Source organism: Gorilla gorilla, chromosome X (genome assembly GCF_029281585.2).
Source record: "Gorilla gorilla gorilla isolate KB3781 chromosome X, NHGRI_mGorGor1-v2.1_pri, whole genome shotgun sequence".
Classification (NCBI taxonomy): Eukaryota; Metazoa; Chordata; class Mammalia; order Primates; family Hominidae; genus Gorilla; species Gorilla gorilla.
In genome coordinates this window covers 35,000,590-35,013,369 of record NC_073247.2, presented here as the reverse complement: position 1 = coordinate 35,013,369, position 12,780 = coordinate 35,000,590, and the positions used below count along the sequence as shown (strand labels likewise).

The 12,780-nt window shown below is 40.1% G+C and overlaps 1 protein-coding gene and 1 pseudogene across 1 annotated transcript in view; both read right to left on the bottom strand.

The window, feature by feature from the left end:
• PDK3 (pyruvate dehydrogenase kinase 3) overlaps positions 1–12,780 on the bottom strand; it is an 88,249-nt gene that overhangs the window by 39,555 nt on the left and 35,914 nt on the right. Inside the window, exons 4-5 of the mRNA XM_019019508.4 lie at positions 10,414–10,598; positions 8,630–8,719 (exon numbers count right to left, since the gene is read on the bottom strand). Of these exons, the coding sequence (XP_018875053.1) occupies positions 8,630–8,719; positions 10,414–10,598 (275 nt within the window). The remainder of the gene's footprint in view (positions 1–8,629; positions 8,720–10,413; positions 10,599–12,780) is intronic.
• Positions 211–495, bottom strand: LOC109024632 (small nuclear ribonucleoprotein E-like; annotated as a pseudogene).

Below are 12,780 nucleotides of genomic sequence, written 5' to 3'. Positions count from 1 at the left end.
TGTAAATGACCAGAAAACATTAGAAAAGTGCTGATGGGCTGTTTTTGTTTTTATTTTTATTTTTTAATAAAAACAATCCCACAGCATTTACTGTCATCTGGTAATAATATATACGGATAACGGAAACAATCTGAACAGGCATTTTAGAACTATACTCCCAACAAAGGACACCTAAAAAAACAAGATCTCAATAGTTTCTCACTTCCTTGATCATTTCTGGTTAGAGACATTTTGTGGCAGAATATGATCTCCTTTAGCACGATCTGGCCCAGGGGTTTTCTTGGCTTTGTTTCACAATGAATCGCTTCTGCATCATCTGATACGAAGTTCACAGACTCGTCAAAACCAATGACACGGCCCTCTATCAGCATATTCACTTGCTCATAGAGCCATACCTGAATCCGAGATCTATTTTGCAAGTGTCTGAAGATGAAGGTAAGGTTGATGGGCTACATTCACCTTCTGCACTTTTTGGCCCTGGCCACAGTGCACCATGGTGGAACCCACAGAGACAACACTGACCTGCACCCCACCTTCTGGAATTGATATGCTGCCTTTTAGGAACCCTTTCAAGTCTCAAAGCAATTCTAATAAGGCATGTCTATCATCATCCTGTCTATCATCATCCTTCCTACCCCAAACCCATCCCAAGTGGGATCCAATGGAGATTTTTTAAAGGAGTAGGCCCCCACACCTCACGCTCCAAACCACAGCAGACTGGGCAAGTGGGAGTGGGAGCAGAACATCCAATGTAAGGGCAACCAATCTCCAGATTGATCAGAATCCTAAAACTTGTGATCGTAGGGGGAAAGAAAAAAAAAGATAAGCTGAGTTAATTAAATTCATCTTTTGGGAATTCAGAATCAAGATCGTGGGCAAAAAAAGATAAGCTGAGTTAATTAAATGCATCTTTTGAGAATTTAGGATCAAGACAGTTGGGGTGATCAGGCAGGGCAGAAGCCAAAATGGTACACTGAGAATTATCATGATCTGTGAAGGACTAGAGTGCCCAACAAGCTGCCACTGAGTCGTCCAGTATACAGACAAAAACAGGTAAAGGAGCAGGCACAGAGAAAGGCGGAAAGGCCATGACTTGGCAACTCCAGTTGCAAAGACACACAGAAAACAACCTTGTTTTCTGTTTCCTAATTCCAATTTCTTTTTTTTTTTTCTGATGGAGTCTCACTCTGTCACCAAGGCTGGAGTGCAGTGGTGCAATCACAGCTCACTGCAGCCTCTGCCTCCCATGTTGAAGTGATTCTCCTGCCTCAGCCTCCCGAGTTGCTGGGATTACAGGCACACGCCATCACACCTGGCTGATTTTTGCATTTTTAGCAGAGATGGGGTTTCACCATGTTGGCCAGGCTGATAATTCCAATTTCTATAGCTCCAACTATAAAGTGCTTCCTGTCCTTGGATTATCATGGGACCTACCAGGTTCTTTTGATAAATCTTTCTTGAGCTAGCGTGAGTGGGTCTCTGTTACTTGTAACCTGAAGAGCCCAAAGTGAGAGCACAAGACATTATTTCTGAACCAGAATAATGCCACGCGCTCTGAGGATACCACTTGTGTGCTATTATATTAAGCAGTAATAGCATGTAGGAACAACACAGGCAACTTAGCATCACTGCGAGAATCGATTTTTACACCAAGTATTTAAGTTTATACTTTCAAAATGATCTTACAGCAGGATTTTCCATTTTATTTCCTAGCTTCTTACAAAGAAAGGAGGGAAAAGGGTCACAGTGGAAGGCACCTCCCAAAGGATAATAGGACCTGCTTTACAACACTAATTCTAGCATTCACTACCTGGAGTCTATAATTTGTAGATGTGTAAAGGTAGATACTAAGGTGCTAAATAAGCAGCAAGGAGGCATGCTTCAGTGTTCTGCACATTCAATTAATGCCATGCAAGATGCACCCCACTTTTATATGTTGATACAACTGTCTAGTCAAAAATAAAAATATTGTCTCTACTCTTCTACATAGGAGTTTTCTGTAATCTGTCTCAAGAGATCTAAGGATGGGAGTGGGCTTAACACTTGTTTTGTTGTTGTTGTTTGTGTGTGTTTTGTTTTTTTTTTTGAGACGGAGTTTCACTCTTGTTGCCCAGGCTGGAGTGTAATGGCACAATCTCAGCTCACTGCAACCTCCGTCTCCTGGGTTCAAGCGATTCTCCTGCCTCAGCCTCCTGAGTAGCTGGGATTACAGGTGCCTGCCACCATGCCCATCTAACTTTTGTATTTTTAGTAGAGATGGGGTTTCACCATGTTGGCCAGGCTGGTCTCGAACTCCTGACCTCAGGTGATCCACCCGCCTTGGCCTCCCAAAGTGTTGGGATTACAGGTGTGCGCCACTGCACCTAGCCAACACTTATTAAACCTATAAAACACACATGTGTGCACACAAAGAGGCTCACACACAGACGCCCACACAGGGTCATTTGGGCTGGACATCTGACTATGCTTAAACCATGTAGGATCTTCACAGCTAAGAAAATCATTAGTAGGGCTGTCATTAAAACCTAGAGCCCTTACTCTCGTAACATCCAACTGCTTAAAACAAAAGGAAGGAAATAAAAGATTAGCTATAGAGATTCTGAGTTAGAAGATTAACTAAGAAATCTCAGAGGATAGTGGAAGAAGGTAAAAAGCCAGGGTGAAAATACCAACTACTCTAAAAAGAGGAAGGCAACAGTAAGACTTCACTAAGAGTCAAAAGAGGCTGACATCCATTTCTTCCTTTCCTTGGCAACACTTGGCAGGGATTGGTAAGAAGAGCTGGTGAGGCCTGGGCCTCTTGAGACCTTCTGATGGTTGCTCCTGGGGCATTTGGGGATGGAGACTCCAGTGCCTTTTAGCTAGAAGACACAGAAGAAATTTCAGGCCTTCCAACCTTTGGCGCTCTGTGCCTTCTTTATTCTCTCTCAGTCTTACTTGGAGGTAGAAAGAGCTTCTGCATAAGCATTTGATGCTCAAAAAATTAAGAGGAGGGTCCATAGGAAATGAAGCAGACAGTCGACTGGAGACATCTGCTTTGGTCTACAAGGAAAAGAGAGGCCTGCAGGTTTCCTTCTAGGTTGCCTAGCCCATTTGCCAGGGTAGAAAAAGTAACTGATGTAAGGCCAATCCCCCACTGCAGAATAAAGGTTATGCACACTTGGCTGAAAAGACCATTTGAATATACAGATAATGAGTATCACAGATTAGACACTAGGAAGAACTCCAACAATACTGATGCAGACAGCAGGATAGAGGCTTCTACCATGGGGTATCGAATTCAGCCAGGAAGGGTGTGTGTGATGGGCATTAGTGCTGGAGATAGAGAAATACAAAAATACTATGGAGATTTCACGGAGACAAAGATTAGACACAATATTTGCAGCTACACACCTATCTATAAATCTGATATGAGTTCAAATGTATAAAACAACGTTCTCACTAAATTATGAAAACAGGTAATTTTTATTCTCTTCTCTCTTTTCCCATATTTTCTAAACTTTCTTCGATGAGCACTTTTATTATTTTGGGAAAATGGCATTAGTCTTCTTAACTATCCCAACTGGGAAAAGGAGTTGGATGATTAACAAAAATGTTGGGTAAAGTGGGAAACCATAAAATGTGATTACTATCGTAAACATTAACTTAAAATGCACATTTGAACATACAATTTATTTCTCTGTCAGTATATTCATATAAGGCCTTTCCTTTGAATGTGGATCAGTTTGGGGTTCCAGTTCGTCTTTCTTGGATGAACAATATAACTTACATCTATGAATTCCAATTCCTATTTCTTTAAAGTATAATAAACTTAAAGATACTTGTGAAGCAACCTGGGTATAAATTCCAGGTAAGATTTTTACTCTGTGCTGCCCTGTAATCTAATCGTTTTCTTACTCACACTAATTTCATAACATTTTTAAGAGTCCTTCCAAAGCATTCAACTTCGTTTTAACAGAAATAAGTCTCTTTCTTGTATGCATATTTCTTCAGTTTACATAACATTTAAATAAATTATATAGTCACAACAGTCAGTATAACTTACACCAAGGGCTTGGGTACAAATAAGTGACCCTTAGTAAGCATGCACCTCACCAGGTGGAAGCAGAAGTACAAAAGCATTCCAGAAAATACACATAAGCCAAGAGTATTTAGTGTGCTGTGGGTATCGGTATGCATCATTTATGAAGGGAATGAAGGATGTCAGAAAGTTGATTATGTGGCTGCTGCTTTAGAGGGTTATACACTTTCGGAATCTGAAACCACCTCCACTGTTTTTTTCCTTAAGGGAGGATGCTGTTGAGAGATGAAAAACCATGGTTTGAGAGAGGCGTGGGGAATGGGGAGCATGCCAGTCCTTCCTGCTTACCCCATGAGTGTGGGGGTGGGATTTGTATGTGTGTACATGTCCATGCGTGTGTGTGTGCACGTGTATGTGTATGTGTGTGTTGGGGGAAGAGGGATTTTGAGTCACAAAAGGGCACAAGAAGTGACTGTTATTGTATAGGGCTTCACCAGGAACTCCAAGCTTTAATTATGCTAAGTGAGTGGCAGGAATGATTAAATAAGAGGAAGCAGTAAACTTTGTTCACAGTGCAATAATGAGTATAATATAGTTAACAAGCGCAGGAGAAAGACTGAAGATAAAGCTGTGAGTACAAGAAGAGGGAAGAAAAAGGAAGGGACTGTGACTCAGGGTCAAAATTGTGTCTAAAAGGGACAAAGCAAAGAGGAAGCTATGAGGTAGACATTGGCATAAACTTCCAGGGTTTTTTCTTTCAATTATGTATTGAACTATTCTTCATATAACCTTCAGCTACTTTTTGGTACAAAACTTCTGACCCTAAGAGGAGTGATGCAAAAGCGTATAAGAATAATTCCAGACCTTTAGAAATTGACACCCTAGATAGAGACAGACAAATAGGCTGGGCATGGTGGCTCATGCCTGTAATCCCAGCACTTTGGGAGGCCAAGGTGGGCGGATCACCTGAGGTCAGGAGTTCAAGACCAGCATGGCCAACATCTGGTCGAATGGCCTCATCTCTACAAAAATACAAAAATTAGCCGGGCATGATGGTGGGTGCCTGTAATCCCAGCTACTTGGGAGGCTGAGGCAGGAGAATTGCTTGAACCCAGGAGGCAGAGGTTGCAGTGAGCCGAGATCGCGCCATTGCACTCCAGCCTGGACGACAGAGCGAGACTCCATCTCCAAAAAAAAAAGAAACTACAAATAATGACAAGGCCAGGTAATATGTACTAAATATGAGAGAAGAGTAACACAGAGAGTAAGTGCCATAAAACGATCGATTCTGTTCACATTAAGAGTCAAGTCACAGTCGATTCCTCCTCACACTCTGACACTTCTGACTCACTTTAGCACCACTTAATCGCTCTGTTCTATAGAAGTGGTAACAGTTTCATAAAACTCCCTGCTACTTATCTAGTTGTATTGGTTCTTGGTTAAAAGCTCCCTAAAAATTAGTGAAAGACTTTATTTGTGGAGAAACAATAAGATGATGAAAACAAGTGTTTTTAAAACTTCATTGATACTGTTTGGCTCTGCACCCTCACCCAAATCTCATGTTGAATAGTGATCCCGAGTGTTGGCGGTGGGGCCTTGTGGGAGGTGATTGGATCATGGGGGCAGATTTTCCCCTTGCTGTTCTCATGATAGTGAGTTCCCACAAGATCTGGTTGTTTAAAAGTCTGTAGCACGTTCCCCTTCGCTCTCTCTCTCCTGCCATCAAGTGAAGACGTGCTTACTTCCCCTTCACCCTTCTGCCATGATTGTAAGTTTCCTGAGGACTCCCAAGCCATGCCTCCTGTACAGCCTGCAGAACTGTGAGTCAATCAAACCTCTTTTCTTCATAAATTAGCCAGTTTCAGGTAGTTCTTTATAGCAACATGAGAACAGACTAATACACTTACCGTGAAGAATTCCAAACACATACCCAAGTACAGAGCATAGTATAATGAGCCCATGTGCCCATCAACAGCCTCAAGAATTTTCAACAAATGCCCAGTCCTTTTCACTCCCCTCCCTGTGTATAATTTTGAAGCAAATCTCACATCATTTCATATCATGTGTAAATATTTTTAAATACCTCTCTCAAAGCTAGCACTCCTTTATAAAAACAAGACCAGATACCAATATCACACCTAAAAAGTTAACATATTTTTAATGTCAAATATCCAGTGTTCAAATTTCCAATTGTCTTATAAAAGCCTGAAATGACTTTAAAAAATATTTTATAATTTATGCCAGAAACAAAATAAAGGCACCAACCTATTATATAATCAATGGCGTACATGGGAAGCCAAATGACATGTCTGACACCCAAGGACTGTCTGCTGCTAGTAAACCTGTCTACAGCCTGTACTATGTACTAGCATTGCTTTAGGGGTTCTACAAATATGAACTCATTTAACTCTACAATATAGGTGAATTACCAAGAGCATCATTTTACAGATGAAGAATCTGAGCCCCAAAGAGGTTACTTAACCAAGTCTGAGATCATCCAACTAACATGAAGAGAAAAATAAAATGTGTTATATTCATACAATGGAATATTTTTCAGCCATAAAAAGGAATAAAGTACTGAAAGATGCTATGACATCAATGACCCTTGAAAATGTTATGCTGAGTGAAAGAAGCCAGTTACCAAAGACCACATATTGTATTGTTTTGTTTATATGAAATGTCTATAATAGAAAAATCTATACAGAGTCAGAAAGTAGATTAGTGGTTGTCTAGGGCTAAAGAGAAGGGTAGAAGGGAGTGACTGCTAACAGGTCCAGGGTTTCTTTCTGGGGTGATGAAAATGTTCTACAGGCCAGGTGTGGTAGCTCATGCCTGTAATCCCAGCACTTTGGGAGGCCAAGGCAGGTGGATCACAAGGTCAGGAGTTCGAGACCATCCTGGCCAACATGGTGAAACCCCGTCTCTATTAAAAATACAAAAATTAGCTGGGCGTGGTGGCATGCGCCTGTAGTCCCAGCTACTCAGGAGGCTGAGGCAGGAGAATCACTTGAACCCGAAGGACAGAGCTTGTGGTGAGCTGAGATCGTACCACTGCACTCCAGCCTGGGCGACAGAGCGAGACTCTGCCTCAAAAAAAAAAAAAAAAAAGAAAGTAAAAAAGAAAATGTTCTACAATTGGATTGTGGTGATGGTTGCACAACTCTGTGAATACACTAAAAACCACTGAATTGAGCATTTTAAATGGTTGAAGTTTATCATATGAGACTGTATCTCAATAAAGCTGTTTTTAAAAGTATATTCTCAAAAGATTTAAAATGTATCAAACCAAGGAATATTTATTAATCACCTACACAAGCACTACAGTTGGTTTTATGCAAGTTATAAAACAAATATAAGACACAAACCCTGACCTCAAATTGGTTACAGTTCAAGAGAAAATGCACACATACCATATATCACAATGCACTTTTGCTTTCTAAATTGTGCCTTTTTCTCAAAGGGGTAATCAACTGTCTGAACCAAGTTTTCTGTTTCATAAAAGGCACTGAGCTAAGGCCTAATGAACATGTAAGCTATGATAAGACTGACCCTTTCCTCCTTGCCCCCGGAGGCCTTTGGAGGTTCTGATCAACCACAAAGTTATCTTGTGAGAGAGCAACCAATAGGATTCCTAGAGCTGAGGCTGGGCTGATTCACCTTACAACTGAAATAATGTGAGTAAATCTGTTGTGACTCAACAGAGGCCAGGGCAGCCTGACAATCCCAGGCTAAGCTAAAACCAACAGGTCTGGTCCTCCTCCCTGGGTTTACCCTCCAGGGTAAACAAATTGCAGAGGTTTTCCTTTGCTATGGCTGCTGAAGAGCAACGAAGATCCTTGATGAAGATCAGAGAGAATTGCGGCCATGAAACTTGGGAGGTGAGCGTTTAAAGAAGGGAGATAAAGGCCAACACAGGAGATACAATTTGCAGAAAGGGACAATTTGGGGATCTGAGGTTGCACAAAGTAACCATAACACTGAAGAAAACTGAAGAGGTACCTGGTGGATCGCTCACAACCAGGAAGGTTTCTTGGAGATAGCATTGATCTTAAATGAATAAATAATGAGGAAACTGCTGTTCAAATTCAAAGTGCCTGGGTACCAGGGACTTACGGATATAGGGCTTGGTTCTTCCCGGAGGATACTGGAACAATGTCTAGCTTAATGTCCAATGAACCCATGAAGCTTACATGCCACATAAATTCTAAAGCCAGATGTGAACAACAGAAATATGTTTAAATTTTATAGACACGTGAATTCAACCTAATTTTATGATAAGAATTTGGATTCTCTGAAATTTTCAGATAACAGTGGCAATCAGAATCTTACTTAAATGTTTACTGTTTGAGACAGAACTACAAATGAAACTCTAATCAATAAAGTAGAAACTCACATTTTGAGCCTTACCAATTATGCTGAACTGCCTAGAAAGAACTGCCTACCTGAACTGCCTAGAAAGAACATTTCATCTGGATCCAGTGGCTTGGGCCCAGAGTGACCTGATGAATCAGCAGACTGCACTGCAAAATAACCCTATAGCCAAGCTGCCTCCAATAAACCACAATCCAATTTGAACTACGATCGATACCATTACAACGGTCTCCTTACCTTTCACCACATCCGCCACGTTACAGGTGGGATCGATACTTCCTATGTGTTTAGGATGAACAGGATTAGTGTCACCCCCAAACAGAAGTGCTAGACGAACACAAAAGGAAAGGGAGGGGATTAAAACACAGCAGGCTGGGATGGTCACGCAGGGAAATATAGGGGCTTATGTTTAGAAAGGATCTCTTATTTGTAAAAATCATTTTAGCATCCACAGCAACTTAGAGCAATGGAATACACACAATTGATGGGTGAACAACTCTTATTGGTCAATGAAGGAGGAGGATGTGGTTTAAGGTCTGTCAGTTGCAGTCAGCAGGTTCTAAAGCAGCGACACGTGCCAGGTGCCCAACCCGTTCTTCCTCTCCCAATGTGACATGGATGAAGAAACTTACTTTCATCCTTAGTCAAGTATACCCACTTTCTTAGTACTACTCCAGACACATACTCCAACTTTCATTAAATATTTAGAACATGTGGTCTATACCATTTGGACAAGCCTGCAAAGTGTCTTCGCTGGCAGCATTTCAGATGCCTCCCCCACGGAGATTATGTTTCAATGTTGTGTACACAAACAATACTTGTTCAAGTATTTTTAAAAATACACTCAGATAATTTCACAATATACAAGATTTGCAAAATTTTGTTTCTGAATAAAAGCCAAAAGAAGCCCCAAAGAAAAAAGCAATCTGCATCCAAATATTTATAGGTGTTCTTATTTTTAAATCAAGCAAAAATTGCGACTAACAAAAGGATGCCTAAATAAAATAGGGGAGATTTTAAACTATGAAAAATGATAAATACAGGCATTAGGCCAATTAATAAAGTTCGAACTGATTAAGGGGAAGAAAAACAGAGGTGTGTAGGCTTAACTAATGATCTAAAAGCATGCACGTATATATGTGTACATGTGTATTTAGATCAGAAAGCAACTGGAGTTATCTAAGTAGTTTAGTTGAATAGTATTTAGGCTCTTTTATTCCTGTAAATTGTCATACATTTCCATTTTGAAGATATACATTTAATATAAGGCCACATTTAATAGTTCTATAACATTCAGTTATCCAAATAAATCAAATTAGTAAAATAAAGATGGTTTGTCCACTTTGTGATGCAGCAAACAGGGTGAATTATGCTCTAGACATGTGGATGCTTTTCCTTAAAGATTATAAAATCAGCCAAAGAGACAGTGTTGAAGATGAGCTAAAAAGTTTTTTGTGTGGAGGGAATTTTAGGTGTTTTTTTCATATCTGCTTAGTACCCTCAAGAGCAGACTAAAACTCTCAATACAGGATTATGGACTGACAGTCTGGCTTAATCTGACTTCACTGATCACTGTGAAATAAAGAACTGATGGCTCCTATCACCAACATCCAATTCAATATTCCCAGTGTCAATGTTTTTAAAACTAAAAAGGAAAACACATGACATCCTGGATAAAGAAAATAATACAATCTGAGATACATAAAAGTATTCAGAGATGAAGGCCGGCTGCCATTAAAGGCGGTCCCTCATCCCCATCAGGACTGTATCAGCAGAGACTTAAAAGGTAGGCAGTGGTCCTGTCTCTAATGTGAGCCTCATAAAAGCCTTTCAAACATTTCTTTTAACCAAGAATACAAATTAATAGCTTTGTAATGGCTAGGATTCACTTAGGAAAAACCAAACTAGAAATGAAATGTCTACAACCAAAAATGCAGGTCAGTAAATTAACAACAGGAAAACATTTGGGAGAAATCACTATGGTTACCTTTTCAAAACTGGACCAACAAACCCCAACTTACTGTGCTGATTAATAAGCATGCGGAAAGAGATGCGGTTGGTATAAAACCGATCCAGAAAATATTGGATGTTAGTGCTAATGAAAGGATCAAACCCAAACTTCTCCTTGTATTCAATCACTCCTTGTGCCATTGTAGGAACCACATCATTGTGTCTATTTCTGACTTTAATCAGAACTTGTAGAAAGCTGTGTGAGAGGGAAACAAAACGTGGTCAGTCTTAATATCTCATGGGCTGATGCACAGACTTCCCAGCTCTGTCCCCAGACTAGTTGTCTGCTGGTATTTTTATAAGTAGAGACATTATTCTTACTACATAGAACAAGGAACCACCCACAAGAAACTAAAGTATGAGCCAAGTTTTTCTTGAAACTTTATTTCTACAGAAACCCTTCTTTCAGAAGTGCAAAAAGTAAAAGGTTCTAGCACAGAAAAAAAATGCTCAAATACCCTTTTAGGAATCCACTGACTTTTTGGATAAGTGATTGCATATAACACAGGTTCTATAAAAGTTGAATAAAGAATTGCAGAACATATCAGTACTTCTTCTGAGAACATAAGGACAATCCCCACAAAATCTCCAAGGACTGATTAAAGGAATCTCAAAGCAATAGCTTCCATGAATAAAGAAATAATGTCACACTGTTTTTTTGGGTTCTGTTTGTTTGTTTTTTTGACGGAGTCTCACTCTGTCACCCAGGCTGGAGGGCAGTGGTGCGATCTCGGCTCACTGCAACCTCCACCTCGCGGGTTCAAGCAATTCTTCTGCCTCAGCCTCCCGAGTAGCTGAGACTACAGGTGTACGCCACCACGCCTGGCTAATTTTTGTATTTAGTAGAGATGGGATTTCACCATATTGGCCAGGCTGGTCTTGAACTCCTGACCTCATGATCCGCCCACCTCAGCCTCCTAAAGTGTCTCATATAGTTTAAGAGTAAAATTTGGAAATAAATATCTCGCAGCAGTAAAATACAGTGATGAAATGCAGACAGAACACAGGCAATTAAACTATTCAAGTATCTGGCATCTTATTGTAAATATGCATACGGGAAAATACATTAAGAATGGTATAAGACAAATCAGTCAATGGAACTAAATAAAAAGTTTAGGACCAGGCCCATGAGTGAGTATGTATATATAAAAATCGAGCATATTGAGAAAGTGACATTGCAAATCAGTAGGTAAACAATCAAACTAATAATCAAGTTAACTGGAACAGCGGGCTAACAATTTCAGTCACAACCTAATTTCAAGACTTAAAACCAAATACTGGATTAAAAATGTAAAAGGGTGAAATCATAGAAATGATAACAGAAAAATCAGGTGAATAAGTACATAATCTTGGGATAAGGAGGGCTGTTCTAAGCTTAATATCAAAGGTAGAAACAAATAATGTGAAGAAACAAATGATATGACTATGTAGAATTTTAGCAATCCTATAGGGACACACATTAATAAATGAAGTAGAAAAAAAACAAAAAACTTAAAAAAAGGAAAAAACTAGCACCCCATCAGAAAACTAGGCAAAGGATCTGCTATCAATGCAAAATTTACCAAAGAAGAAGCACAAATGCCAATAACGTCACCCTTACAAATAAGAAAAGCAAATCAAAACAATGTGATACTTATTATTCTCCACGTATCAGCATCAGCTAGAGTTTGGGGCTTAACTGAGGCACTTCTCAGGACAATCAGCAACATATAGCAAAAGCCCAAAGAAAATAATTCCACTTGGAGGAATTGATCCTAGGAAAATAACTGGACAAGGTGAACAGCTGTTTGTTTGTTTATTTATTTATGAGGCAGAGTCGTGCTCTGTTGCCCAGGCTAGAGTGCAGTGGCACAATCTTGACTCACTGCAACCTCTGCCTCCCGGGTTCAGGCAATTCTCCTGCAGCCTCCCAAGTACCTGGGATTACAGGTGCCCACCACCACGCCTGGCTAATTTTCATATTTTTAGTAGAGACAGGGTTTCACCATGTTGCCCAGGCTGGTCTCGAACTCCTGGCCTCAGGTGATCCGCCCGCCTTGGCCTCCCAAAGTGCTGGGATTACAGGCGTCAGCCACCGTGCCTGGCCAACAGATGTATTTAAAAGCTGTTCTTTAAAGCATTGTTTATAGTAGCATGAAAACTACAAACCAGTCTAAAATCCAGTGATAGAAGATCAAATTGCATGAACTATCTGAAGATGGACTATTAACATGAATATTATGAAACTATTAATAATGGTGTAGATCTATAATGTTGACACTTGTTATGTTTGTAAAAATATTTTACGCATATAAATATATGCATGCCTAGGGAAAAGCACGGAAGAAAGGAAAATAGTAATAGTGGTTGTCCCCTGGTAGTAGAAATTTGGGGTGACT